This window comes from Coffea arabica, chromosome 3e (genome assembly GCF_036785885.1).
Source record: "Coffea arabica cultivar ET-39 chromosome 3e, Coffea Arabica ET-39 HiFi, whole genome shotgun sequence".
NCBI lineage: Eukaryota > Viridiplantae > Streptophyta > Magnoliopsida > Gentianales > Rubiaceae > Coffea > Coffea arabica.
In genome coordinates, this window is record NC_092315.1 from 830,813 (window position 1) to 858,322 (window position 27,510).

General features: G+C 36.8%; 5 protein-coding genes across 10 annotated transcripts; all 5 read left to right on the forward strand.

Moving 5' to 3' along the window:
* Positions 1–1,027: 1,027 nt before the first annotated feature.
* LOC113736419 (uncharacterized) lies at positions 1,028–4,545 on the forward strand. 2 transcript variants are annotated; one of them, XM_027263373.2, is made up of 2 exons: positions 1,028–3,592; positions 3,994–4,545. In XM_027263373.2, the coding sequence occupies exon 1, from the start codon at positions 1,321–1,323 to the stop codon at positions 3,445–3,447; it is 2,127 nt and encodes a 708-aa protein (XP_027119174.1). In that variant the 5' UTR covers positions 1,028–1,320; the 3' UTR covers positions 3,448–3,592; positions 3,994–4,545. The 2 variants fall into 2 exon arrangements, with proteins under 2 accessions (XP_027119174.1, XP_027119173.1); XM_027263372.2 differs by having other exon boundaries at positions 1,029–3,592; positions 3,997–4,545.
* Positions 4,546–5,109: 564 nt separating this feature from the next.
* On the forward strand, positions 5,110–6,664 carry LOC113736420 (uncharacterized). Its single transcript, XM_027263374.2, has 4 exons — positions 5,110–5,423; positions 5,498–5,664; positions 5,823–6,048; positions 6,227–6,664. Exons 1-4 carry the CDS (start codon positions 5,345–5,347, stop codon positions 6,343–6,345), a joined length of 591 nt encoding a protein of 196 aa, XP_027119175.1. The 5' UTR covers positions 5,110–5,344; the 3' UTR covers positions 6,346–6,664.
* An 839-nt stretch (positions 6,665–7,503) lies between these two features.
* LOC113737872 (protein trichome birefringence-like 4) lies at positions 7,504–9,697 on the forward strand. Its single transcript, XM_027265016.2, has 5 exons — positions 7,504–8,059; positions 8,207–8,399; positions 8,514–8,707; positions 8,859–9,017; positions 9,253–9,697. The coding sequence occupies exons 1-5, from the start codon at positions 7,539–7,541 to the stop codon at positions 9,575–9,577; spliced, it is 1,392 nt and encodes a 463-aa protein (XP_027120817.1). The 5' UTR covers positions 7,504–7,538; the 3' UTR covers positions 9,578–9,697.
* A 773-nt stretch (positions 9,698–10,470) lies between these two features.
* On the forward strand, positions 10,471–16,492 carry LOC113738058 (AMSH-like ubiquitin thioesterase 3). 3 transcript variants are annotated; one of them, XM_027265220.2, is made up of 14 exons: positions 10,471–10,739; positions 10,997–11,061; positions 11,166–11,241; positions 11,339–11,536; positions 12,028–12,119; positions 12,591–12,696; positions 12,774–12,820; positions 13,026–13,347; positions 13,545–13,634; positions 13,721–13,783; positions 14,298–14,372; positions 14,827–14,889; positions 15,540–15,592; positions 16,077–16,492. In XM_027265220.2, exons 1-14 carry the CDS (start codon positions 10,620–10,622, stop codon positions 16,249–16,251), a joined length of 1,545 nt encoding a protein of 514 aa, XP_027121021.1. In that variant the 5' UTR covers positions 10,471–10,619; the 3' UTR covers positions 16,252–16,492. The 3 variants fall into 3 exon arrangements, with proteins under 3 accessions (XP_027121021.1, XP_027121022.1, XP_071940254.1); XM_027265221.2 differs by having other exon boundaries at positions 12,031–12,119; XM_072084153.1 differs by lacking the exon at positions 13,721–13,783.
* A 7,890-nt stretch (positions 16,493–24,382) lies between these two features.
* On the forward strand, positions 24,383–27,395 carry LOC113736828 (uncharacterized). 3 transcript variants are annotated; one of them, XM_027263997.2, is made up of 3 exons: positions 24,383–24,694; positions 25,155–25,284; positions 26,189–27,395. In XM_027263997.2, exons 1-3 carry the CDS (start codon positions 24,562–24,564, stop codon positions 27,096–27,098), a joined length of 1,173 nt encoding a protein of 390 aa, XP_027119798.1. In that variant the 5' UTR covers positions 24,383–24,561; the 3' UTR covers positions 27,099–27,395. The 3 variants fall into 3 exon arrangements, with proteins under 3 accessions (XP_027119798.1, XP_071940255.1, XP_027119799.1); XM_072084154.1 differs by lacking the exon at positions 24,383–24,694 and adding an exon at positions 24,715–24,962; XM_027263998.2 differs by lacking the exon at positions 24,383–24,694 and adding an exon at positions 24,717–25,051 and having other exon boundaries at positions 25,155–27,395.
* Positions 27,396–27,510: the final 115 nt, after the last annotated feature.

Below are 27,510 nucleotides of genomic sequence, written 5' to 3' on the forward strand. Positions count from 1 at the left end.
ATGCATTTCTTTATATGCATTTGACCACAGCCAAAATTAATGTAATTGTCACAAGCATGTGTATGCATGTTACGGACAAAGCTTCCCACATAAGTGGAAGTGGAAACCTTTTTTTCTTTATCCCCTCCCTCTCCGGTCCCCATTCCCTTCTATCCCAACCCTGGCAACTAGGGGCGCTACTCGAGTCGAGTTTAAGTATCACCATGCTTGAGTTTGAATTCGATCACTATCAATATTATTCGAGATTGACCTCGAGCTCGATCAAGTATATAAATTTGAGCTCGAATTTGACTTGACATAATGGAAATCAAACTCGAACTCGACTTGTTTGAGCTCGAGTAAATTGCAAGCCTTATCAAGTTCGGGCTTGAGTTTTCCTTTTCTTGTTTTTAATTTTTTACATTTTAGATTTATCCGATTACCATTTTGCCATCCATCACTTTTTTTTTACTGAACATTACTTCATGTAAATTTATTAAAATACGAACCTATAATAGTCATTTCATAATTAAAATATATAAAATATAAATAATACAAATACTCGATTAAGTTTGTTGAGTACTCGACTATTTACTTCTATGCTCAAACTCGACTCGACACACGTAATGAGCAACTTGAATTCGGTCAAACCAAATTCGGGCCAAGCTTTTGATCGAGCCGCTCGTAAGCTACTCACCAGCAGTCTAGCTCGATAGCACCCCTGCTGTCAACCAACTAGATTGAACGAGAGTTCAACTTTCTGACCAGTAGCTCCCACAACTAATGGTTAAGTGGAAACATAATTAGCACCAGCTTCACATCAAACATATGCAAACTATAATGAACGAATTAAAGGTTAGTAAAAATATCAAATATAATCATATTAAAATTGGAATTGTCCCATTTATTATATATACAAGTCGCCTTAACTTAATCAACAAAAAATCATTTTGCTACTTAAGCAACCAATAATTCAACTTCTTGTTATTTCACATAGTATATAATGTTTTGGTTTCTTAATTCAAATTCTTTTCTTTCCATCTCCTACCTTTTACTTTTATACAATATTTTGGACTATTGCCAGTACATTTTGATAGATAATCTCTACATATGCTCTTTAGATACCCAAACGTGCTCTTTCCACAATTTTTGCACAAATTACTAGGAATATGTCCAGTGTCCTTAAATAAACTGGCTTCTCTTGAACGGGAAGATTAAAAAAAAAAAAAAAGAGTAGAAAAGATAAAAGTAGCATCTTACTCCTGTGAGGCGGTCTCCATTCCATCAAATGGAAAACGTAAAGGCAGCTTTCCTCTAGAGGTACTGATGGAATGAGAGACTATGAGAAGGTTTTGTTCATTGGCTTCCAGGGCTTCACCTTTTGAGAAGGAACAACATTGCCAGACGAAACTAAGAGTTCAAAAGTCCGCAAAGGTCAAGTCTTTAACAACTCCGTTTGCTCGAAACCCTGCCGCCCCTTCAACAGGTAAAAATTTCAAAGATCCTAACTTGAATCCAATTTCAATTACTTCTGCTGCGGTTCCTAAACAAAACCCGAGATTGCATTCGAAGCCTATTGATCACCAGTACTTTACTCACATTCTGTCGAGAAAAGATTGGTATATATTGCTGAGACAAGAGTTTAAGGCCCGGAGAGTGAATTTGAACTGCCAGTCAATCATTAGTATTTTGCAAAATCAAGAAAACCCTTTACTCCCTCTGCGATTTTATATCTGGGTTTTGAGTATTAACCCTTCATTCGGCAAGAATCAGTCGATTCGGGGTGTTTTGAGTAATACCCTTTATAGGAAAGGTCCAGTTTTGTTGTCAGCTGAACTGGTTCAGGATATTAGAAATTCTGGTTCTGGAATTACTGAGGATTTGCTTTGTGTTCTGATTGGCAGCTGGGGGAGGTTAGGGCTAGCGAAGTATTGCGCTGAAGTTTATGAGCAGATATCATATTTGGGTCTCAGTCCTAGCACTAGGTTATACAATGCAGTCATTGACGCTTTAGTGAAGGCTAATTCACTTGACCTGGCTTACCTGAAGTTTCAGCAAATGCAGGTGGATAAATGTTTTCCTGACAGGTTTACGTATAATATTCTCATTCATGGAGTTTGTAAGGTTGGCTTAGTTGATGAGGCACTTCGTTTGTTGAAGCAAATGGAGGGAATGGGATTTGCACCCAATGTGTTTACATATACAATCCTAATTGATGGGTTTTGTACTGCTAAACGTGTAGATGAGGCATTTGCCTTTCTAGAAAAAATGAAGGAAAAGAATGTGACCCCAAATACTGCTACTTATAGGTCCTTAGTTAATGGATTGTTTAGATGTTTATCCCCATCTGAAGCCTTTAAGTTATTGTCAAGATGGGTGGACAGAGAGCTTAATTTGCCTAAAGTTGCTTGTGATGCGATACTATGCTGCCTTTCTGATAGTTTTTTGCCAAGGGAGGCTGCTGCATTTCTTAGAAAATGTTGTCAAAGGGGTTATGCTGTCGATAGTTCAACATTTGATGTTACAATGACTTGTTTGATTAAGGGATTGGATCTTGAGGAGACTTGCCAGTTGTTAGATAAATTTACTGAACTGGGTACAAAGGTGGGGTTAAGAACGTATCTGCTTATTATTGAGGTATTGTTCAGCTCAGGACGAGAAGAAAAAGGTAATCAATACCTGAAGCAGATGCTCCATGATGGGCTTGTGAGGAATGTAAATTCATATAATATGCTGATTGACTGCTTCTGCAAGGCAAAAATGATTGGACTTGCTTCAGAAGCTTTTTCAAAGATGCATAACAGAGGTATTCGCCCTAATCTTGTTACTTTCAATACTCTCATTAATGCACACTACAAGGCTGGGAATATAGTAAAGGCACAAGAACTGCTTGTAATGTTCTTAGAGTATGGATTCAGACCTGATATCTACACTTTTAGTTCAGTGATTGATGGACTTTGTAGAGCACACCGAATTGAGGATGCTTTTGATTGTTTAACGGAAATGGTGGAGTGGGGAGTCACCCCAAATGCACACACATACAATATATTAATCCGCTGGTTATGTGTCACTGGAGATGTCTCTAAAGCTGTGAATCTGTTGAGACAAATGCAAATTGATGGGATAAGGCCTGACGTTTTCTCATTTAATGCTCTAATTCAACGTTTTTGCAGAAGTAATGAGATTGAGAAGGCACAAAGACTGCTTTTAAGCATGTTAGCATTGGATTTGAGTCCTGATAATTTTACATACACAGCTTTTATAAGGACCTTGTGTGAGTTAGGAAGATTTGATGAAGCAATAAGGTTGTTTCACTGTATGGAGGCTAATGGATGTGTCCCTGATGCATATACATGTAACTCATTTATTCAAATTTTGGTTAAGAAAGCTAAATTTCATGAAGCGCAAAACATCTATAATGACTACAGGGAGAGAGGTATGCCATTAAAGCCCATCAGTGTTTTCTAGTATGGTTTTAAACTGGTGTACTCCGCATTGTACTGATTCATGCGGTCTTCTGCTGTATGCAACATGCCTTGAGATGACATGAGGATAACATTCTGATCCAGGCTTCCAATAAATCAGGAATCATGTGGTTTAGTGCATTAATGGGGTGAGTTGTTTCTGTTACTGCCTTCGCCTTTCATTTTTTGAATTTCATCTTATTGTTGTTTAACAAAGTTATTTGCATTTATGAGCTCTTGGGTTATGGTTTTTGGGAGGCCTTTTCTAGCTTAAAAACATCCAAAAGAGTGAACTCACAACCTTGTTGAATGATGTGGTGATAATTTTATCGTTAGTTTCAAGTTCATTTTGTACCTCGAGGTACTGTTTTGTGTGTGTGTGTGAGAGAGAGAGAGAGCATGCATTTTGTAAATATTGAGATAATCTAAGGAGAAACTACTTCGAAGTTGACAGCCATTGTGGTTTAGTGCGTTTCTTTTCATTTTATTTTATGCAGAAAAGGGATTGGACAGAACAAATAGCTGATGAATCCTTTTATTGGTCTGATAGCAGGGAAAAAGGAAGCTAGGAAACAAGAGTTGATTCCTCGAATGTGGCTTATTTCCTGCTTCATTTTTGAGAGCTTGTTCATATGATCTCCAAATCAAACAAGGACAGGCGATTTTGGCGAAGTACATAGCAAATGTCCATAGAAAGAAATGGCAGTTGCTTCCATCCTCTCCATGACTGTGCCAGGGAGTGTGGCTGGATTATCATTTGTAACACTTGAGCTGTACATCCTGGCATGATGCACAAATTGTCTTGAAGGCTTCAAGAAATATGTCGGAATACTCTTCTTCCAGTTAACTGTGGCTACTCCGGTTTTGCAACTAGTTCGCTGTACATGAACCCCCAAACAGGGCTATATTTTTACATTAGTAACCCACAGGACGAGGATCTCTTGCTGGGGTCCCCACGTTGTAACAATTTTTCTTTGGAATAATGCAAATTATTATACAATGGAATAAAGTGAAAATACACTGAAAATACAATGGAATCTGTGACTATTTTGGTCACAGATTAACTGCTAATTTCACAAATTAAGAGTAATTATCGACCAAATAGTCACGGGTTTACTGATCATGTTGTTTAGTGGCTAATTGCTGACAAAAAATAATTTGATGGTTAAAATATGATCCGACCAATAGTTTAGTGGCAACTGAGTTTTTCTTATTTAATGGCAGCAAAAAGTGCATTTGTAGACTTTGTTCTGCTCTTTCGTATCGGAATGGGGAGATTTATGAATTTTACTTTACTTGAAGTGTACGTATGGGTAATACTTTCAAGGTTTGCTTTCTGATGGCTAAAATTCTCGGTTGTGGTTTAGCCGTTCAACTGCCTCTTCTTTAGTCATCTCTGGAGTCTGGCCTGCTTCATTCTTTATCCAAATCTGGAGAACAGATTACCTAGCACATTTACATTTTCCTTATTGTATTTGGTGCATTAACGTTATAGCACATCAAAGTTATACCCTTCTATGTTAAGCTTGTTTGGTAGCACCTATAAAAGGTGAATATTTTAATAGCCTGCTACACAAATTTTAACCTTCTAGATCACTGCTTTCTGGTGCTAGCCAAATTTCTCTATAATTGTCAATTACGCAAGTCTTTACACCACCATTTTACATTTATACAAGCAAAAACCAGATTTCTTGCTCGTCTGTAAACGAGGGTTTTATTTTTTCCCCCATTTCCTTTTTTCATAAGCCATAGTTCTTGAACTTCTAACAAACAGTCGGTTGGTTTGAAATTTGCATGTTGAAAATTTCCAATAAAGCTATATATTAAGGCCGCATGTGCATGCTTAGGCTATTATTAACATAAACGATACTTTTCACTTGGAAAAAATACAAGTTTCTGCAATGGCTTTCTCATTTGCCTTGAGGCATTCGCGTTTAGCTCTGGCTGTGTTTTATATCCTTATTTCTCTTGGAAAATTTGGTTTGTATTTGAAACCGTTGTCATGTTTCTTTGGCTTTTTCACAGCTTCTTATGATTCATTGCAACCTTTGCAGGCAAATCACAAGGGACTCCTTCAGAAACAGCTGCTGCAGGAGTACTTGCAAACGAATATTTGCCCGGACAAGTAGGTGCAAATCAAGGTTACCCCCAAACAGGAAGCGTGGATAAGGATCCGGATCATATTGTCAATGAAGCCCTGCAATGTTTCGATGAAAAGCAAGTAAAGTTGCCCATCAACTCATGTAGTAAAATCAAGATTTACATTTTCCTGCAAGAGGCATTTAGATTATCATGTATCAGGACATCCTAGCCTTTGAGAATTGAGATCATGCAACTCTTTAGCAGACTAACATTATTGTCTGGTTGAACAAACTACAGATTTACAGCAGCTGCAGTGAAGCTTATAGATTGTCCTCGAGTGGAGACCTTAACGTGCCAGCAGAATACACAGACCAGTACTGCACTGGACCTTGTGTCTCTGAGACACACCTTGTTCTTAACTGCATCGAAGGTGTACTCTTGCAGTTCAAGTTCTACAATCAGGCCACTATAAGTGACGTGAGAGAGACAATCAAATCCGGATGTAGCTATGGCCCTAAAAGAGGTAAATAGCTTGTCCGATCACGCGTTTTCTCGTTTGGTCTTCTTGCAGGATGAGAATGAAATCCTGGCTCTTAAACGAAAAACAAGACCCTTGATCATTGACAAATGAGAACCGAGCTACATAACTTATCTATTCGAGTATTTTCTTCTAATTCATGAGAAAGTTCTGTTTTCCACAGGTGACTTTAATGTAGCTGAGCGGATCCAGGAGGAACATAGCAATGGGCACAGGACTAATTTCAGTCTTTTTCTTTCTGGCCTTGTTTTGATCATAATGACACGTCGTTTAATGCTCTGATGCATGGCTTTTTTTTCTTTTCAAGGGCGAGCATATACAGTAGTGATTGTCTGGCGCGAATTGATCTGCATTTTTGGCCATCTTGCTGTGGTCGAATTATGCCCGTGAAAATTATGTTGTCGTCTATATAAGCAATCCAACCATTTCAAATGTTTCGTCTGTTTTTGTACTGATATTCCATGAGGAAAAATAAGGACTGTGAAATATGAATGTATATTGTGGGTCAAGCAAAGGTCAACTCGATTTCTATTGCACTGTTTGTCCAACAAAAGCCTTAGCATATGTAAATTTGAAGGAAATTTTTTGTGTTTGGATTGCATTTTCCGTGATTTTTCATGGAAAAATTACTATAGCGATTTGATGTATGTGAGGGAAAAAGGTAATAGGAAAATGTGATCACGAAAAACGACGTAATTTTTCGACGAAAACTGGCAATCCAAACAAAGCCTCGTACACAACTTGAAGGAGTTGCACTGAAGATACAGAACTAAAGCTCAGTGTTTGGTTGTTCTTATGTTTTCCTCTTGAATTTGTATATCGTTGGCTGAAATATTAGAGGAAAATAAACTGACAATTTTAGTTGATAACGAATCTCAATCTGGTTGGTATTGGTAATACGTTTAATTCTTAACACGGAAGAAAGGTTGAACCGAAGATTCTATCTATTACTCTAATTGAGGTAATGCAATGATGGATAAGTGGGAAAAAAAAAAAAAGAACCAAAAGTTGGACCAAAGATTTTATCTATTACTCTAATTGAGATCATGCAATGATTTCAAGCCAAAGAATAGAAGGTAAATTGAAGAGGAGAGGCAGTCTAATTCTTGCTTTTCATAAAAGTTCTCATATCTTGTTTTTCCTGCGTTGGAGAAAAAAAATTCGTTCTTTCTTTGCGGTAAAAAAAAAAAAAAAAAACAAGATAATAAGAGAGAGAAACAGAGTAAGAGCAGATTAACTGATTGTTAAACCATCGGATTACCAATTTTATTTATGCGTAGTTGTTTTACCATTTCACCCAAGTAGAAGATGAGGTCAAAATCGTAAATTAAACAACAAAGAGCACGCATTTCCCTCCTCAACACAACTCTCTCCTGGACGCGATCGAGTATAACCGCCACTCCCACCCTCAGAAACAGAGCCAATGCCATCTCTGGTCTCTGCTTCGTCAAAATTTTTCGTTTCTCAACTCTGCAATGGATTCGTTCAAGAACTTGTTCTTCGATTTCTCAAGAAACTTCGGTCAATCACTGCCAAAATCCAGAACGAAAGGGCTTTTCACTCTGTTTTTAACTCTAGTTCTTGCCATCATCTTCTTCTCACCCCTATCCAACAAATCCCCTGCTGTAACTTCCAAAAATCTCGTTTCTCATCTTCACCCCGGCTCAAATTACATCTCTTCTTTATCCTCAATTGTCCCCAGTGAACCCCATTTCATTTCACAGCCTCCAAGAACTTGCACTGATGCTGTCACGTTTTCTGCTGTCAATAAGAGCAATGAAACTTCAAGAATGCATGAAAGCGTGGCAACTCATGAAAACATCATCAGTTCTTGTGATATCTTTGATGGGAACTGGATTCTGGATGATTCTGAGCCGCTCTATAGACCAGGATCTTGTCCTTTCATTGATGATGCCTTCAATTGTTTCAAGAATGGCAGGCCAGATTCAGATTATCTTAGGCTCAGGTGGAAACCCCATGGCTGTGAAATTCCAAGGTTCTATTTTTTCTGCGTTTTCCCCCGTTTGTTTCTTTAGGATGGAGTTCGAAATGTTGGCGTTTTCATATAGGTTTCGTTTGATTTTGTGAGATTTTGGTTTCATATTTCTTTTCTGATTTATGTTTGTTTGGGGTGCATGTTCAGGTTTGATGGATTGAAAATGCTGAAAATGTTGAGTGGAAAGAGACTGGTGTTTGTAGGGGACTCGCTGAACAGAAACATGTGGGAATCATTGGTCTGTGCTCTAAGAGGATCATTGGGCAATACCAGCAATGTGTATGAAGTTTCGGGTCGCCGCGAATTCAGGACAGAAGGATTTTATTCCTTCAAGTTCCAGGTTAAATCTCTCTCAATGGAAATAAGATTTTTGAAATTAGCTTCAACAGAAATCTTTCTCAATGGTGTTGATTGTTGACTGATATGTTGAAGTGCTATTCTTCGGTTGATGTAGGATTTTAATTTGTCAGTGGACTTCATTAAATCCCCATTCCTAGTTCAAGAATGGAAACTCACTACTAAGGCTGGAATGCGGAGAGAAACATTGAGATTGGACATGATTCAGGCTTCCTCGACCAAGTATCATGACGCTGATATCATTATCTTCAATACAGGCCACTGGTGGACTCACCACAAGACATCTAAAGGGTAAATAAAGCTTTAATCTTTTGGTCTACTTGACGAGAGTGAAGTTCCAACCTTGAGATACATTTTTGACACACATATCATGGTTTTGCCACATTTACTTAAGTTCTTCAAAGAAAGCATTTTCCTGATCAAGTCTATGTTGTTAGTTCAGGAATAACTATTTCCAGGAAGGCAACCGCGTCTACAACACATTAGGAGTAACAGATGCATTTACTAAGGCCCTGAAGACATGGGCTCGTTGGGTCGATTCCAATATTAACAGCAGTCAAACAACGGTCTTTTTCCGCGGATACTCTGCTTCCCACTTCAAGTAATACTATCCACCAAGCTATTTTCTGTGTGTGCAAAACTGTAATGTGTTTCTAGCATGAACTCTGAAGTTCGGAGTCCGAACCAGGTCTTTGGTTGGCCCGATAAATCGAGACTGGATTTCTAGAATTTGATTCGGGGCTTGGCTTTTTCAATTAATTGTAGATTCTCTGTGTTGGCGTGCAAATTTTCGTAGCCTGATTTAGCATTGTTGTTCAATGGTTCAAATTGCGCAGAGGTGGTCAATGGAATTCAGGAGGAAGCTGTGAAGGCGAGACGGTACCAATAACAAATGACACCTATCTTTCTCCACATCCATGGATGATGACCATCCTCGAATCGGTGATATCAGAGATGAAGACCCCAGTATTCCTCCTGAACATTACAAAAATGACAGACTACAGAAAGGATGGCCATCCTTCTATATTCAGCCAGCCAGAAACAATTAGGAGGCCTGGGATGATACAAGACTGCAGCCACTGGTGCCTTCCTGGGATTCCAGATTCCTGGAATGAGCTTCTATATGTTTCTTTGCTCGCATCCCGCAATAAATTTTCGTAGCTTTCAGTAAAAAAAAAAAAATTTCTGTTGTTGTTGTTGTTGTCCATTACATCCGTTGGTACTTTCTGCTGTCTACCAATTTGTAGATTCTGTTGTTGTTGTTGTTGTTGTCCATTACATCCAGATGGAATAGGTCCTGTAAAAATGTTTTTGCACTTGATATCAGGTCAGGTATTGAATTCCACTAGTCCGTTTATCAATTCCATTGTCACTTTCTTATTTCGGGCAAACCTATTTACATCTGCATGAATGTAAATCACAGAGAAAGGAATGTGGGTTTTGTCCCCTTTTAACTGTTTTCTGATGTTCCTCGAAATAGCTGTTATCTGTTAGGCTTTATTAGTCATTCATTCATCAGCTTCCCCTCGATTTATAATCAAACAGCAGTTTAGGCTTTTTTTTTTTTTAATTAAAAGCCTAAATAATATAAATGGAAAAAAGAAAGAAGAAAAACTTATTTAGTGTGAATTGTGAGAGAGGTCTACATTTTGTATAAAACTAATATTAGTGAGACAATTAATTTTTCTACATTTTTTCCTTTTATGAAAAAATAGTAAACCCTCTTAATGAGTTTGAAATTGTTATTTTTGGCTTAATTATTATAGCATCTCAATTAATTTTTTTTTAAAAAAAATGCAAATATCAAGTTATCCAATTATGTATAGGACCTTTGACTTGATCAGTTGACAACTCAATCGTGCAGTATTAGTTCATTTTTCCGACCACCACCCTTTGAAAAAAAAAAAAAGAGAGTCCATATTACTCTGCAATTCGCTCCTGCCCCAATTAGAAGGTCCAGTTCGGAATTCGGATCCTTCAAAATAAGCGGTATGACACTCTGTCGACATTAAAAGCTTTACTGTCGTCCTCTTCTATAAAAAGTAAAAACGACCCAGTTTTTGGTCAAACCTTTGTGTTCACTTCTCAACGGGCTCCACGTTCGGGAAAACTCGCCTAACATTTCCAACTGGGGAACGACGTCGCATTGCAGTAAGAGCAGAACATTTTCCCTTCCCCGGTGGTTCCCCATCGTCGTTGGAAAATGAGGCGGCCGGCGAACAAATCGACGATTAATATCAGCGCCATGGCGCACAAAGTTGGCGTCGATAATCGAATTCCTCTCCGTAATTACTACCGAATTGCCGATAATCTCCTCAAACAGGTCATCCATTTCTCCTTGCCAATAAATATTTTTTTGCCCCCAATTTACGTGAAAATGATTTCCCCAAATCATTTATGTTATGATTGTATCATGTTATTTAAGGATTTGTAGTTGATTAGTTACTGTTTACGGTCATTTCAATTCTTAATCAGGGTTTATGAGTTTGTATGGGCGATTTTGATTAACTTAAAGTGATCACTTGCTTTGTACAAATTGTCTGTTTATGATTTATGAAAATATTGGGTCTTTTATGGCAGGCTAACATTTATCGGGAGGAGAAGAATATTATCGACTTGTATATAATACTTCTTAGATATTCCAGGTATAGACAAAGAATAATGCTGCCACAACAAAATATTTTCTAATACACTAATGCATTTTTTTTTAATTATTACTTCAACGAACTTTTTGTTGATTGTTTGGCAGTTTGGTTTCTGAGACTATACCGTTCCATCGCGATTACCAGGCTTTGTATCCTAAAGAAAGAACGTCTTTTAGAAAGGTTTGTTTGATGTTATTGCATTACTGTAGATACTGCATACTGGTGAGCCTTTGTGTGTAAAGGTGTGGCATATTGTTTGATGCTGGTTCTGTTGTAGAAATTATCAAGTGTGCTAGATGAGCTGGAGGCCTTAAAACCGGAAGCACAACGGCAGTTGCATGATAGAGGAAGAGTTGAGGTGAAAGATGAACCTTCTTTACTTGATGGAGAGAAAAGGGCTCCATCTGCATCAGCATCCTTTCAAGAATGGCCAACTGCAAACAATAGAGCATCTTTAAGCTACGACAATCAAAGGGTACTGCTTCTGATTCTGTTCACTATTTTTCAGTAGGATGGTTGTGTATATGTTTTAAGTGCTATTTTTCCGAAACCATCTCAAGTTTTTGTTTCTGGCTGGACTTTGACATCTCTTGTGTAGCACCTATCTGAGACCACATTTCAGTGGTTCGATGATATTCTCTAGGATTCACCAGCAGGCTATTTCCTTGTACTAGTGGCTGCACGTTCTTCTTCCATTTCATTCTTGGACTATGGTTTTTTTTTCCTTTTTTCTTTTTTTCTTTTCAAGTAAATGGCTTCTTCTTCTTCTTTTGGTTTCCCCTCTACTTTTTATAGTCAGTTGGAAATGCATACTTCTTCTCATACATATGTTTGTATATTTTTCTCGTATGTTAAGATTTCTTTTGGACAAATGTCTTTCATTTCATTGATTCTTTTCCTTGTTGGATTTTGTCCTTGTATTTCTGCCATATGGACCTTCTTTATTTATGTTTTTCCCAACTACAGCAGGCTTGCACAGCTCAGTCTTCTTGGAAAAGGAATGATAACTACAGTCTAGTTCCATCAACGAGTCCAATTGATAAGCATTTCCAGAAGCTGTGAGTATTCATGATTTAAGGTTTTTAATTGAATCTGTTAAAGGTGGGCATTTTTGGCTCATGCCTCTTATAATTCAGCTGAATATTAGTTATGTTCTCCCTCTTGTTAGTCTTGATATGTGTTGCTTTCTAGATGAACTATTGTCATTGGCTACAGGTAATATTATTGTCCCTGGTCTGTATTTTGATGTGCAGCTTATCTGAACTTTAGAATATATGCAAAATATTTCTTGAGGACAATAGTCGAATAAAGTAGCCCTGAGAGATTTATTGATCCCTGCCTTTGTCTTGGATGTCTCACACATTGAAGTTTGTGTCTTCTCATTTGACGTTTTCTGTTTTACTTCAAGTTTGCTTTTCAGCATAATAACAGCAATAGCCAAATTAAAGATGTTTGTACATGTTGATATTGAAGAATCACGGTCCATTTACATATATCTAACAATGGGTGATTCTCTGATAAATGTACAGAAATCTCAGTTTACCTCTTCCAAAGCAAGAAACATTGTCTAGACACTCCTTTTTAGGACCAAATGGTCTTCATGGTCAGTGGCTAGGATCTACCACTGAGATAAAGGTAAACTTCATCATGTAGTACTTTATTTGCGAAAACTTTTGGGCATGAATAAAGTAGTTGGTTTTTGTTGTATGCAGGTCAACTATCCAATTAACACAGATTTAGCTTCAAATGAAGACTCAAGGTCAGGAACCTATATATTCCTGATTGTTCCGTGTTGGCCCTGCAAGTCTGCTGTATTTCTGTGAATAAAAATTATTAATCATATGATTGTGCCTTAGGGTTTTTCTTTTTCTTTCCTGCTTAATCAATCATGACATTGTTCTGTGTGATGTCTTTCTTCTGTCAGAACTTGTAACATTTCAAAATGTTTCTGTGTATTGTTCTAGCCTGAATCAGGGTGGAAAATATGAGATTGTCGCATCAAGGGATGGTGATCTGGAAGTGGAAAAGTCTGCTATGGCATCTGTTCTCTCTCTAGATGATGGAAGATGGTCATCTCTTGACAAGGATTCCGCTCGTCCATTTGATGACGAAGTGAGAGATATTTTTCCATTGGTTAGACAACCATCTCCACCTCCTGTCCTTGCTCAGGTGCAACCCGAGTATCTTCCAATATCTCCTTCAAAGGTTGCAGATCCAAGACCCGGACCTGCAAAATTCTTTTCAGATGGGACAGCCAGTTCTAACTCATATCAACATCTGCATATTGTGAGTTGTTTTCTCTTAATTTTCTATTAACAAACTCCCCTCCCCCACCTCCCCCCAACCCCCAGTCAAAACCTCCCTACAGATTACTGGGGTAGTTATGTTACTATAAAGCATTGTTTGATCTTTAATTAGTTACTGAGCTGCTTACATTTAGTTCACTAAGAACGGGATGCTTGTTTTGTTGCATAATGTTGCAGCCGGTGAAGATGATGGATGATTTCTTGAGATTGGCTAAAAAAAATACAGCAAGAAATTTGGAAACATGTGGAGTTCTTGCAGGGACTTTGGTAGTTGTCTCTTCCTTTCTCGTCAACTATTATGTCTCAATGAGCCAAAAGTAAATGTTGTATTCTCCATGGGTATCTAATTGCAGAAAAACAGGGTGTTCCACATAACAACACTTATCATCCCAAAGCAGGAATCAACTTCGGATTCAGTAAGAGATGTCTCCATTTTCTGTAAAAAAAAACCATTTAAGGCTGTTTATAGCACTGTTTTGTCTCTACTATCCCTTTGCCCACTCTCCTGGTAAAGAAAAGATATAGAGGAAGAGGAACATGCAAGAAAATTTTGAAAAAGAAAATGTACAAAAAAGTTGCTGTGTCAGTCCTTTTTGTTTCAACTTGAATTGTGACTGTCATATGTTGCTGCTGACATCTTTACAAGCTAGATAGGGAACCTGACAAACTTATAATGTTGAATCTTCTCTCGATATCTCAATGCATCTTAGGTTCAAAGTGTAACAACAGCAATATGAAAGAGCGGGCATATGCATGGGTCTGTGTATGCATATTTTATTTTATGCTAATGTTTTAGATGGGTCACATGTCAAGGACTTCTGTTTCCCATGATCAGAAACTATGATTATCAGTTCTCCTTCTCTAGTGTTAGCACTTTTTGTCACTTATTACTGATGATCGATCTTATTGAATAAATTTCTCTCATTTCAGTGTCAGACATTGAATGAAGAAGAAATCTTTGACGTTCAAGACAAGTGTTCTCTCTTCCCTCTTGGGTGGATTCATGTAAGTCTGGAAATAGCTCTAATGGGCATTATTTGTTAGCTGATCTATCGTGCTGTGCTCATTAACTAGGATCGGAAGTTCTTGACAACTGTGAAGAATTTTGGATCCCATCATCGTTGATTTTGCTTATCTTCTGCGTCACACTTTGGTCCTCAGTTGAAATGGGCCTGTTGTGATTTGAGGACGTTGTTTAATGTTATTTTTATTGGTAGTAGTATGATAATTCTACTTAAATATATTACCATGTTTTTGGATTCAGTGAGATGAGTTTAATGAATAGAAAGATTTAGAACTGGATCTTTTGAACATTTTTTTCAATCCTTAAATCCATGTTAAAGAGTGTAAGCAGATTATTTGGAGCGACTAAGATTGGAAGTAAAAGGCAATGGTCCTTGTATGAATTTTGTTTACAATCTTACTTTCACCCATTGAACCATTCTTACTTGATTTTCAGACACATCCATCTCAAACCTGCTTCATGTCATCGGTTGACCTTCACACACATTACTCATATCAGGTAATAACAGAAATAGTATTTTGTTATTTATACTTTCTCCACATTGTTTTATTGAAATTTATTGGCTTTTTGTTGGCAATGTCGAACAAATAGAAGTACATGTACTTTCTACTTTGATTTGATTTTTGTAATCATTTATTTCGTCTCATTAGCTTTATAGACATGCTGGGTGGGTACTGCATTATTTTTAACGTTTCTGGAAAATGTTTGCACGTATACATACTTATTATTCTACTTTTCATTGTCATGGGTAATTTTCCCATTTTTCCGACTCATATTTTCATCCCACCAAACATGGTGTGTTCTTCCTCCGACCACAATTTCTTGACATGTTTTGTTGGAATCTGGTTTTTTTGTCCTGTAGCCAGTGATGTTTTCACCAGTAGTATAGGTTGGTGTAATTGGAGTGGTGGATAACTTGTTAGATTGTGGAGTTTGTAGCGGAGGTTAATTAGTTTGAAGAGAGTAAAAAAGAAATCACTTTTAAAGGATATATTTCCAAAGGTTGGCAGTTAACTAAATCGTAAACAATTATATTCCAGCTATTTGACATTATTACGAACAACTTTTGATTGTTGTAGTTCTGGTGTTATTCTTGTAGTAGATGCTCTTGTATTTCCTTTGCTGAGTCACATTTTGTCATATAACAGGTGATGCTACCAGAAGCCATTGCAATTGTTATGGCTCCGACAGACACATCCAGGTATAGCTATATACACCTTTAATTCCTTCCATAAATGTATTCGTAGACTGATTGAAGTTTTTGAAACTACCAATCTCTATTTTTCACGTAAAAAGTGACCGGTATACCACTCATCTGGTGGAAACAAAAGGTGGCTCTGAGGGCATTTTTTGGTCATTGTCCATATCAATTATGTGTCAACTGTCATAAAAGTAAGCAGCCAACATGTACCATTATAAATTGAGGATGGGGGATGACCAGCGTAGTCTTTTGACAATGACCTAACCTCACGGGTTAATGTAATCAGCGAAAATTGATTTTCTTAGGGCCTTACCAGACTGTAATTTGTACTTGCACCATGAAAGTTGATATTCCATTGGCTGGCTAATGTGGGTTACTTTTCAATTTTAACCCTTTCATTTCAGTATTTGTATGTCTGCTAGTATTTCTGTATAGACATGTTTCTTGTAAGCCTAATTTCGTCTCATTCAAATACTTGTTGCAGTCCTCATGGCATTTTTCATTTGTCCGATCCGGGTGGTGTGGCTGTTATACGCAACTGTCAGCAACGTGGTTTTCATCCACATGAGGCTGCTGAAGATGGAAGCCCCATATATGAGCACTGTTCACACGTGTATATGAATTCTAATTTGAAGTTTGATGTGGTAGATCTTCGGTGAGCTGATGTTATACGGCTAATTTTGTATTGATAGAAATAGTTTCGGACATGAAGCGAGTCTTATTAAAATTAAGATGCCTTTGTGAATAGCATTTGACAGGAAAAGAGAATCATTCGTTTTCTGTACCATCGAATGATCAGCTAGAAGTAATCATTCAGTTTGAGGATGTGTTGCGATGTTCCAAAAGAAATTTGTTTCCAAACCCATGCCTGTTAAATTCATGTACCTTTTATCTTGTGCATTTGACGAGAGAATTTTTTTCATAGCACTCAAAAAGTGTATTTGCTTCGTCGGATAGGTATCTGGTTTGTGTTCCGATACTGTAGTTAAATTTTCTCTCTCTTGTGTGGATTTGTAGTAGAAATAGGAGGCTATATGCCGCGGAAAGGGACAGACAACTTTGTTTTGAAAATTCTTCCTTGATTGCGTACAACACTTCTTCTGAGCATCTCACTCTGATCTGATGGTACCGTAGTTACTAGGTAGAAATGCTATCTGATTGCTAAATACTGACAGCTTCGGAAGTGTGGCCGACTTGAAACAGTTTTAGATGAAGGCAGAGAAAATTAAAAAAAGTCTGCACAAGGGGTTGGTCGTAAGCTGGTAATGTAACTACATTTATATTAACTTTAGAAAATTAATGGTTTTGAAAGTTATTTTAAAATTAGAGATAATTTTTTAAATATATAATATAATCCAAGTAGGAATTAATGTGGGTGAAATTCAAGTGATTCAAGACCCATTAATTCTCTCCAATTAGCAATGCCAAGTGGGAAAGAAAAAACATTTGATTGAAATAATAACTTTCATATATATATATATAGATTCCAATGGTTCCCAAGGAAACATAGCCTTATTTTAAGTTTAAGCCTTATTTTAAGTTTAAGATAAGAGATTGGAAATGATACGTGTAATCTCAAACATTAATATTACTATTTGAGTAACTCAAACTTGGGTCTTAACCCATTGGGTAAATTATATAGGGAGTTTTTAAAGTACTCTAATGGTTAGCTTTTGGCTTTTAATTTATTCCAAATCTCAAATCGGCTCCTCAATAAAAAAAAAAATAAAATTATAATCTTTCAACCCATTAGACCCATAAGGTTTAACAGTGGAGATGAATGAAAGGATAGCAATGTTTAGGCTTTTTATAATTGAAGATCCAATTTGAGATTTGAAATAGATAAAGGGTCAAAAGTTCACAGTTGAAATAGTTCAGGGATTTCTTTAGCAGTTTACCCTAACTCATTTAACTTGATTATGACTTGTCGAACTTGACATTTTGCGGAATACAACTCAACATTACATGTGAAGCAATAGGCTGGCGTAGATGATGTAAACCTATTTAAAGAACGAGCTTCCAAGTTTTCCAAGTTTTAATTAATTTGGGTGAAACTAAGGTTGTGTTTGGATTGCATTTTCCGTTATTTTTTATGAAAAAATTATTGTAGCGATTTGATATATGTGAGAAAAAAAGGTGATAGGGAAATGTAATAACGGAAAACGACAATATTTTTCGACGAAAACAAACAATTCAAGCATGACCTAAAATTCTGACAATCCACGGGGGAGCCGTAGCGAAAGCGATTCTGACACGACCAAGATGACTGGGAACCTACTGAAGTCGTAGCAAAAGCGAGTCTTCGTATGGCAATTGTCATGGCTCATGGACCTGAACTTGAGTGATCTATCCATGACCACGATGATGATTTGGGTGTAAACTTAGAATTTATCAATTCATGGATCTAAATTAATTATCACAACAACAACGGGCGTACAAACATACACCAAATGAGGTAAGAATTGCACAAATGTGAGCCCCTAATCCGGGGCTTACGTGTCTCAAATGTCTCCGCCACATCTTTGACACATGGCATCCGCCAGTTAATATCTTCAAAAAAAAAAATCATTGGTAGAGACTAGAGGGTCCTTCATTGCCTCGAAACTCAGAATCAAAGGAACACGTCGCTTTGACTCTATCGAAGCCAATTCAAATTTTTCCATGCAGGTCATCAAGATCATTTGCTCATGCTGTTTCCCGACATTATTATTGTTAAAGGTTCCATAGCTTTTTAATTAGATTTGACATAAAACATGCAGGAGGACCTTCACTCACGTCCTCAATTATTGTCCTGTAACTTAGTAGTACACTGTTACTAGTACAACATACAATAAAAAAAAAAAAAAAAAAAATGCAAGAAAGTTGCCTCGTCATTTAGCCCACCACCAAGCCAAATAAAATATAACTCACCTGGTACATTACATATGGTTGTACTACCAAGGCCAGCATCTTCGCCCTTAAACTGGTGGTGGCCCGCCGCCCCCTGTTATCAGATGGACGCGTGGATTTGCTACGATTTCCTGAATCTAACGGTAGATTTGCTCCCTATTCTAACCTGCTGCAGTGCATCGTTAGCGTCAAAATTTTCCTTTTCTTCCCCGAAATAGCAAAAGACTATCCTTGAAGGATGATTTGGATGGTATGTGATTTGACTTAAGAAGGATAATTTTTTTTCTTTTTTTGGATACATTTTTTGAAGCTTTGCAAGAACTTCGACCATCACACAATCAATCATGGGTTCCTGTCGTGGATTTAACAACACATTGCCCATTTGAGGCCAAAATCATAAGGGTTTTTTGAAGCAAAATGGGTGGGTTGGAAGCTGGATTCGTCGAAGCTATGCCATAAAAATTACTTGGGTCGTGGATCGCATGGTCTCCAAGTAAAATCCTCCTTTGATTCCATCCATCTAATTGAGGATTTTATCAAGTTTAATTAAGCTTTGAAATTGGACTCACTAATTTCGGTTCAAGAAAAAGAAAAAAAAAATTCAAACTTCGACAAATGGGGATGGATGGATGGGGGAGTCCGTGTGAACTCTGAAATAGATTATCTCCAATGAAAACTTTGTGACTTCTTTCTCCCCATGCGTCCCAGGACGGCAATGCGATCACTGATATTTGATGGAACCAATTGACAAGGAACACAGTGAAAGATACACCCAGCGATACACGCACACCCAACTTTTGACGCATAAACTGAAGATATTAACCAATTAGTTGTGGTTTAGAATATTCCACCGTGGTTTATTGAGGATCAATTTGTTATTTTTTGCATATATTGGCTGGCAAGTACAGAACAAGTTTTTTTTACTTGTGGAATAAGTTTTCCATCATGTTGTATAGACAAGATAGCACTATGCTCATTGAAGAAAAATAAAAAGAATAATAAAAAGGATAGCACTAATCCAAAATTTGTTCAACACCTTGGAAGACGTGTTCAAAAATTAAATGATTTCATGTTAACCGTGCGAAGATTATTAGGAAGTCTTATGATTTATTAATAGTTCAAAATTTCAAGCTCCTAATTGCTAATGAGACCTTTGTTTAATGATTAAAATTGAGACCCAAATTCAGATATCTTGCGTTCAAGTCTTTTTTTTACCGTAACGATAACATTTTTTATCATCTAATCTATCCTAATTTACAAAAAAGAAGAGTCTAAAAAAGATATATATATAAAATTGGCTCAACTAAAAAATTGTTCTGATATCTTTTTTAAATTTTTTCATTATAAGTAGGGTTTGAACTCCGATCTCGCCTCGAAAAGGAAGTTAGCCCCTTTTTTGGCTCGGTGGCTGGGTTCAAGTCTTTCACTCTATGCAATATTTAGTATAGCACGGCTATATGTATGTTTAGTAGAACTGCTCAACTCCGTTGTAAGTCACATCATATTGTTTATTTTTTTCAAAAAAAAAAAAAGTTTCCAATCGCTTGACCCGGTAACCCGTATCCAATTTAAGAGACGGTCCAACTTGTTTAGGAAATAGTATGTAGAATTTTGAGAGACAAAGAAATGGACCACGATTGCAAGAAAAAGACGTGAAAAACGTGGACCGCAATGTCTTATTTCGATTTGGATGAGTAAATACTTCCAGACCAAAAAGTAAATACTTGTACTATGTGTAATCTGGATTGTACGTCGTGTGATGAGACTGTTGGGGCAATTATTGATCCACCATCCGTGGGCCCATAAACTATCTCCACTATCAGAATCAGGCAAATAAAACTTTTTAGTAATTTATACCCTGCGTAGTTGGAGGTTACACTCTCTGGTGCATCAAATTGATCCTTACCTTTGGAGATTAATTGTAAGGGTTAATCACAAAATAGCCCCAAACATTACATATTTCTTCTGAAATTACCTTGCTTACTGTCCAATTCAATCAATTTGTTACCAAAATATTTTAACTTCTCCCTGCTGATCCAATAAACTTAACAAAATGTTAAGTTACATTTGATTTTATCATGATTCCACTTCACATATTGCGAGGACATGAAAAATATGCCTTAAATCAAGTCAATAATTCATCGATTCAGTGGAAAAATCTATATATATATATATATATATATATATATATATATATGCACATGAGGGCATTTTTGTCATTTTAATGAGGTGGGCATAGGTAAGGTCATGTATTATCAAAGGTACATTTTGTAATTAACCCTATTCCTAAAAAATGAAGCACAAATATAGTAGTTTTTAATTGTACAATATACAATATGACCTTGAATGTTTTAACAACTCAACGGATAGCCAGCGAGACGAGTACATGTGCATCAACCAAACAAAAAGGTAATCCTTCCGTTCTAATTATTTTGTCATGTTTTGAAAATTTAATTTTTAAAACATAGCGGTATGATTATGATGTTTTGTATTTTTCTTTTCAATCTTACTCTCACAAATTTAAAATTTGAATTTGAATTGTCATATGCATATGATTCAAAGAAAATACTATATTGGAAGCAGTGACGGAGCCAAGATTTTTTTCTTGGAGGGAGGAGCCAAAATTTTTCTAACAAAATTATTTTAATATGTTATGTTCCAAATAATTTTCATCTATTTAAATATATGACATCTGAAAACATTAAATATTAACTTTAATTATAAAGATATGCCTATTTTATAAATATGTAGCATGGTCATAACGAAAATTAAGACAAAAAATAATCATTGATTAAATATCTTATAATATCACAAACCATCTAAGTTGCACATTATGAAAAGATGCGCCATTATGTCACATATGCAATATATATATATATATATATATATATATATATATTTTAGTGTAAGCAGGAGGACTCGAACCCGAGATCTCTTGCTTACACTCCCTCCCCCCGTACCACCCAACCCATCCCTCCCCCCGGGAAAAAAAATATATAACTATGTAATATAAATATAAATATAAATATTTTCAATTAAAAGGATAAAAGTTATGTTAACATACCATGAAATTCTAACCCATTTTCTTACAAGTAAATTGAACTTTAATCAGTGCTAAATTTTTGGTGACTTCCTTTTCTTTGTACATAGTTAAACAATCATTCAATAAATTATTTTCCATCTTGTTTCGGAGTTTTGTCTTGATTATTTTCAATATTAAAAATATCCGTTCTATAGTTACAGTTGATATAGGAAGAGTGAAAATAAGGCTAATCAATTGGATTAAATTATAGAAAGGATGGCAGGAAATTGAAGTACAATCGGATTGCCAAAATATCATAAAGAAGCTGCAATAGGAAGATATTGAGGACAACACATGTGCGACGGTGTTGGAGGATATAGGAAGATTGAAGAAGCATTTTTAAGTCCTGTACTTGTTCGTTTAATAGGAGAGCAGGCAATGTAGTGGGCCATGCCCTCACGGGAGTGGTCCAGCGGTCTTAAGAACTATTGTGATTTTGAGTTCGAATCTTACCCTGAACTTGAACGCCCGTGACACGCTCGGGGTCGCTGCGTGGGGCCGTGGCGCACTTCTCCGGTTTGGTGAGCTGGCTCGAGTCCTAAGGATTCGAATCGGGGCACGTTCGGAATTACAAAAAAAAATGTAGTGGGCCACAAGTTGGCAAAATTTGCCTTAAAATGTTGCTTAGATGTACTTTTGGAAATGTGACTTCCCCCCTGCTAGTCAATGTTGCAAGGGATGATTTAATAGGGCAGTTGCTCTGAGTGTAAAATATTGACAGTTAATGACATGCTATTATCATTTGGAAAAAAAAATTGGGTTAAATTGTATACGGGCCAGAAAGGTTAAGTTAATTATTTTTGTTTTAACCCACTGACAAGTATGAATTAGGTCTTTTTATTATAATGTATTAAATTGGGTCAACTTACTATGGATCATCAAATTATATATTTAATTTTTTGAAAGTTAAATAATTAGCACAATGAAAAATAAATAATTTTTTTGAAGGCAAAATTAATTCAAAAGTGTCTAATTCATATATATATATATATATATATATATATATATATATATATATATATATATATCTATGAACGTATGTATAAAATCTCATGATATAAATTAAAATTATAAAAATCTGGGGAGCCGACGTTGTTTTACACATATATTTATACGCTACAAATTAAAATTTTCAAAACTTAAGAGGGGACCATGAACCCTCTCAACCCCCTTTGACTCTGTCATTGATTGGAAGGAGCTACTAAAATGCACTTTAACCTTTTTAACATGACAAATATTTTAGCATATTTTAAAATGAAAAGTATGACACTTTCAATGAAACGGATTTGCGCTTTACCTCTTGCGAGCTAGTAGTACTACGTGAATGAGACTTGGAGGTCCATCCTCCAAATTTCACATCCAAGAAACCCAGGATTCTCAATTTAAGAATCTCTCCTGTATTATTTTAAATCACGCTACAAAAAAATGATTAACTAGTGTAATATTGAAAATGCTTCAAGCGCAGTGTCTCTATAACCAATAAGAATCAACCATTAAGAGGTCTGCCTCTGCTTTAAAGATGCAACGTGGAAATGGACGGAAAACCAACCAAATCACGTAAAGATAAGTAAATGTCTTGTCGGGTTATTCATTATTAACAACTTTTTCTTTGTTATTCATTATTATTATCAACTTTTTTCCTCACATTATTAATTTGTAGATCAAATCGAGTTATTCCACTGTGGTTGCAATGATTGTTCAATGCGGGACAGATTCATTACTTTATCTGGGAGCAGCGTCAGGGATCAATGGGTAAAAGTTTTAATGCAAGGGAGGTGAGGCAATAAGCAGCAATGGCCAATATAATAGATCGTACACATTTGTAAAGCTCATCATGAGTCCTTGTCTAAGAATCGTACAGTTTAGCTTTTAATCAATAAAAAATGATCATTTCAATAAAAATATATAGAATACATTGTACGTTTTGGGTCCCGTGAATGTAAAAAATCTTGTTAGTAGGCAGTGTCTGGATCTACAACAATTGATCATAATTGAACCAAAACATTTTTTGTCCGTTTGAATTTTATGTATTTTGAAAAAACAAGTTTTTCATATATATAATATTATAATAATATATAAATAAAAAAACTTCAAAAATATCACATTTATACAACATATAAAAAAAAACTCTAAACATACAAAAAAATTTTTTAAAAATTTACATCATTTTCTTCTTTTATCTATTACCACAATTTCCTAATTCCTACTCTTTCCTCTCACTTCCTCTTCCACCTCCCCTCCTCCCTTCCCTTTCCCCTTCCCCTTCCCCTCCTGTTTCTTACCACACCCATCAAGGGAAGCGATGGAGGGAAGAGAGGGAGAAAGGGAGGAGAGAAGGGTAAGGGAAGCGACGGAGGGAAGAGAGGGAGAAAGAAAAGGGGGGAAGAGGAGGTTTAGAGAGGAGGAGGGAGGGTCAGTGGAGGTGATGGGTGGTGGTGTTAATTTTTTAAAAGTATATTAAAAATTTTTAAATTTTAAAAATATTTAAAAATGTATTCAAAAAATATCTTCAAAAACATCACCAAAAATATTTACAGTAAAAATTTTCATATACATGATTATTGTGAAATATTTCAAAAAATAATTAATTCAAACGGAGCTTATATATATATATATATACTTATATATATATTTATACAAAAAAAATTAACAGTAATGGACAAATAATAATATAAAAAGAGCAAAAAAAAAAACACATGCTGCATAAATGGTGGGGCTATGGTTCTTGTGGCGCATTTGATATCCGTAAACATCTCTATCAGGAAGCCCCACCTCTTTACATCTCTGACGAGTTTTTTCCGGTATATAAAAGCAACTGCAAAGTCACGTTGGTCTGGAGTTGTGCTCATGATCGGTGGGAGAAAGAGAAGAAGTCTAGCGAGCTAGTAGATATCGGTCCTTCATTGATTATTCTTTGCTAGCTAGTAGACCACGCAGTGTCGTTTCCAATTTTTTTCTTTTTTTTTTTTTGGGGTGGGAGGGGGTTTGGAAATTAATAATGGGAAGAGCACCTTGCTGTGAGAAGGTAGGGTTGAGGAGAGGAAGGTGGACAGCTGAAGAAGATGAGAAATTGATCAACTACATCAAACAAAATGGGGAAGGGTCCTGGAGATCCTTGCCCAAGAACGCAGGTATATATATATATATATAGATATTTTTTTTGCATGTTGGAATTCTTGGAACTCTTAGCTCCCTCGTGCAGGCAATCAAATCACGTCTTGCCATTGCTATATTTTTGTCGCCATCCTTTGCGGAAAAAAACGCGACACACTAAACTAAAGTCGCACCGCATAAACCAAAACAGCAGACAACAACGGACAATGCTAGCAACCATTTTGCCAGGCCTTTTGCTATCAATCCAAATGCCCTTTCAATCTTTGGGCATCAACCCAACAACGGGTCAGGGTTCATATATCTATACCAAAAACTAGATATCAATGCTCCAATATTTCCTTGCCGATCGACGTCAAAGCCAACCATTAGTGCTGGTTTTTTATTGTTCTTTTTTCTCTCTTGCATTCAGTTTTCATGCTCACCTTTGTTCTTCATGGCTTTCAAATCAAGACTTCATTTTGGCATGGGATTTTGTAGGTTTACTGAGGTGTGGGAAGAGTTGCAGACTTAGATGGATTAATTACTTGAGAGCAGACTTGAAGAGAGGAAACTTCACCAGAGAAGAGGAAGAGACAATCATCAACCTGCATCGATCCGTGGGAAATAAGTGAGAGTCTCTCTTATTCGCTTTTCTTTCCCCCCTTCTTTTTATTCTCTCCAAGGCCTAAGTTTGGCTTCACTAAACATAGTTACAAACTTGTACCATTTCGTTATTAACATGTAGTTGTGCGTAAACAACGGTCCAAAGAGAAGAAAAAAAAATCAGTTCCAACCTAACGAGTTGTTAGCACTTAGTCACTTGCTGAATCGTGCGTAAAAAAAGAAAAAAAAAAAGGGAAACTTTATTGAAATGTACTTGGTACTTTAGATGCTGAAAAGTGAATCTACAATAATGGAGAAATTTCTTGACTTCGATACGATTGTAACTTTGTCGTACCCTCTCCTGCCAATTCTTGGTGGATGGTAATAAAGATGATGATGTAGCGCAGTGGTATGTATGTATGCATGCCACGAGTACATTCTGCTTTATTCACTCGACAGTCATAATCCGTGACTCGGTACTGTTGATGTGCGAAGTTCCACGTTTAAGAAGGCCTTTTGAGAAGCATCAAAGTTAGTAAAACGTCGAAGATCGCGAAACAAAAAAGTATTGCGGACCACTAAAAATGCTTGTTTATTTGTGTTCCTTGTAGTATCTTCTGCCTTTAATGAGTTTGGTGGAAAAGAAAATTACGGCCAAAGAAATTAAAATTGTAGCTGCCTCCCTTTACTTGGAAATGAGGGCATTAAATTTTCTAGACCCCAGTCCCCGAACTTGAAGCCGTTGATCTCTATTTTTTTCCATCTAAAAGTTGGTCGGGAAGCAGCAAATTAATTATGAGCAACTAGAATTAATTCGATCGTACAGTTTCTGTCTCCGTGGCTCTTGTACTAGTGTTTTTTCATGACATTTTATTAATTCATCGTGAGATGAGAGTTTTAGTTTTACTTCATGGGGCGATGCGTCGCAGGTGGTCCTTGATAGCAAGCAAATTACCAGGGAGAACAGATAACGAAGTGAAGAACTACTGGAACTCTCACCTCAGTAGGAAAATCTATAGTTTTAGGTCCAGCGATGGTTCCTCGGTGACCACCTTAGACATGGTCAACATGCCTAGCAAATCTAAGAGAAAAGGCGGTCGGGTGAGCCGAGCGGTTGCCAAAAAGTACAGCATGCACCCAATCACAAAAGCTCCTCCTATTACTACTACTACTAATGAAACATCATCATCATCAAAGATTAGCAGCACAAGTGGGATTCAAGAGGCCACAACAGCAGCGCAAAATGCACTGGTAGGTATGGTCGAAGCCACCACACATGGGGTACCTGAGTCCACGGCTGCAGCAGAAAAAGTTTCTGATGACGCGGCGGTAGGTGCGGTTGAGGAGAGCGGAAAATATCAGTTGCAGCCAATGGCCAATAATAATTATGATTACGATGAGAGCGAAGGGGGATGCATTAATAGCATGCACGATATTAGGTGTGGTGATGGAGGTGAAGGATGTGCGAGGGCATTATTGGTGCCCTCTCCAGAAAAGCTGGAAGGAGAAAAGGGAGTCGCGGGACCAAATGATGAGCTAGATGATGTAACTTTGCTTCTTGAAAGTGTTCTGGAGAGCGATTTGATGGACCTGAGCGAGATTTCAGTGCATACTGGGGACACAGAAAATGAATCAATGTATCCAGAAAGCGCTTCAATTAACAAGGACAGCGACTCCGGTGCCAGCAACTCAAATTCAGACACGGGGGATGGCCTGTACGACTGTTTCGCACCGTTAGATTCTTATTTCAATCATACCTGGGATGCAGAATATGCTGTACCAGGATTCGGGCTTTGGGATCAAGAAGATGACGACGTACTATGGCCATGGGAGAGTTAAACCCACAAAAACAGACCAGTTGCAGTAAGTTCAACATCAAAATGCTTCATCGGAGGAGAAAGGCATATATCGTCAACTTTTCTTGCTGCAGCTGCTGTAATCCCCTCTCTAAAAAGTAATAGTCGGCTAACATAAAAACTAGTAGTCCTGAATAAATTCACAATTTTATCTAGCAGATTGTCGCTTTATGGTAGGTAGCATGTGTAGGCAATTGATTATCAGCATGTACAGTATCAAGACATTTGCCAAAAATAAATAAAAACAGCACGAGTAGATGAGTATTCTAACTTCCTCAAATTTGAAAGCTGATGCATTTACAAATAATTTGACAGCTTACGAGTAGATGATGCTTGCAACAACAATTAGCAACCGTACCAGCATGATGCATTTCCTAATGCTAGGTTTTTATGCT

What these genes read in the sequence shown, in the direction of transcription:
- LOC113736828 (XM_072084154.1), top strand. Translation starts at nt 24,728, where the DNA reads ATGTTGGAATTCTTGGAACTCTTAGCTCCCTCGTGCAGGCAATCAAAT. An exon ending in GGGCATCAACCCAACAACGG is followed by an intron (nt 24,963 to 25,154) that starts GTCAGGGTTCAT and finishes GGGATTTTGTAG; the next exon opens with GTTTACTGAGGTGTGGGAAG. An exon ending in CATCGATCCGTGGGAAATAA is followed by an intron (nt 25,285 to 26,188) that starts GTGAGAGTCTCT and finishes GATGCGTCGCAG; the next exon opens with GTGGTCCTTGATAGCAAGCA.
- LOC113738058 (XM_027265220.2), top strand. Translation starts at nt 10,620, where the DNA reads ATGAGGCGGCCGGCGAACAAATCGACGATTAATATCAGCGCCATGGCG. An exon ending in GATCTACCACTGAGATAAAG is followed by an intron (nt 12,697 to 12,773) that starts GTAAACTTCATC and finishes TGTTGTATGCAG; the next exon opens with GTCAACTATCCAATTAACAC. An exon ending in AGGAATCAACTTCGGATTCA is followed by an intron (nt 13,784 to 14,297) that starts GTAAGAGATGTC and finishes CTCTCATTTCAG; the next exon opens with TGTCAGACATTGAATGAAGA.
- LOC113736420 (XM_027263374.2), top strand. Translation starts at nt 5,345, where the DNA reads ATGGCTTTCTCATTTGCCTTGAGGCATTCGCGTTTAGCTCTGGCTGTG. An exon ending in TATTTCTCTTGGAAAATTTG is followed by an intron (nt 5,424 to 5,497) that starts GTTTGTATTTGA and finishes CAACCTTTGCAG; the next exon opens with GCAAATCACAAGGGACTCCT. An exon ending in AATGTTTCGATGAAAAGCAA is followed by an intron (nt 5,665 to 5,822) that starts GTAAAGTTGCCC and finishes AACAAACTACAG; the next exon opens with ATTTACAGCAGCTGCAGTGA.
- LOC113736419 (XM_027263373.2), top strand. Translation starts at nt 1,321, where the DNA reads ATGAGAAGGTTTTGTTCATTGGCTTCCAGGGCTTCACCTTTTGAGAAG.
- LOC113737872 (XM_027265016.2), top strand. Translation starts at nt 7,539, where the DNA reads ATGGATTCGTTCAAGAACTTGTTCTTCGATTTCTCAAGAAACTTCGGT. An exon ending in TTTATTCCTTCAAGTTCCAG is followed by an intron (nt 8,400 to 8,513) that starts GTTAAATCTCTC and finishes CGGTTGATGTAG; the next exon opens with GATTTTAATTTGTCAGTGGA. An exon ending in CACCACAAGACATCTAAAGG is followed by an intron (nt 8,708 to 8,858) that starts GTAAATAAAGCT and finishes TTGTTAGTTCAG; the next exon opens with GAATAACTATTTCCAGGAAG.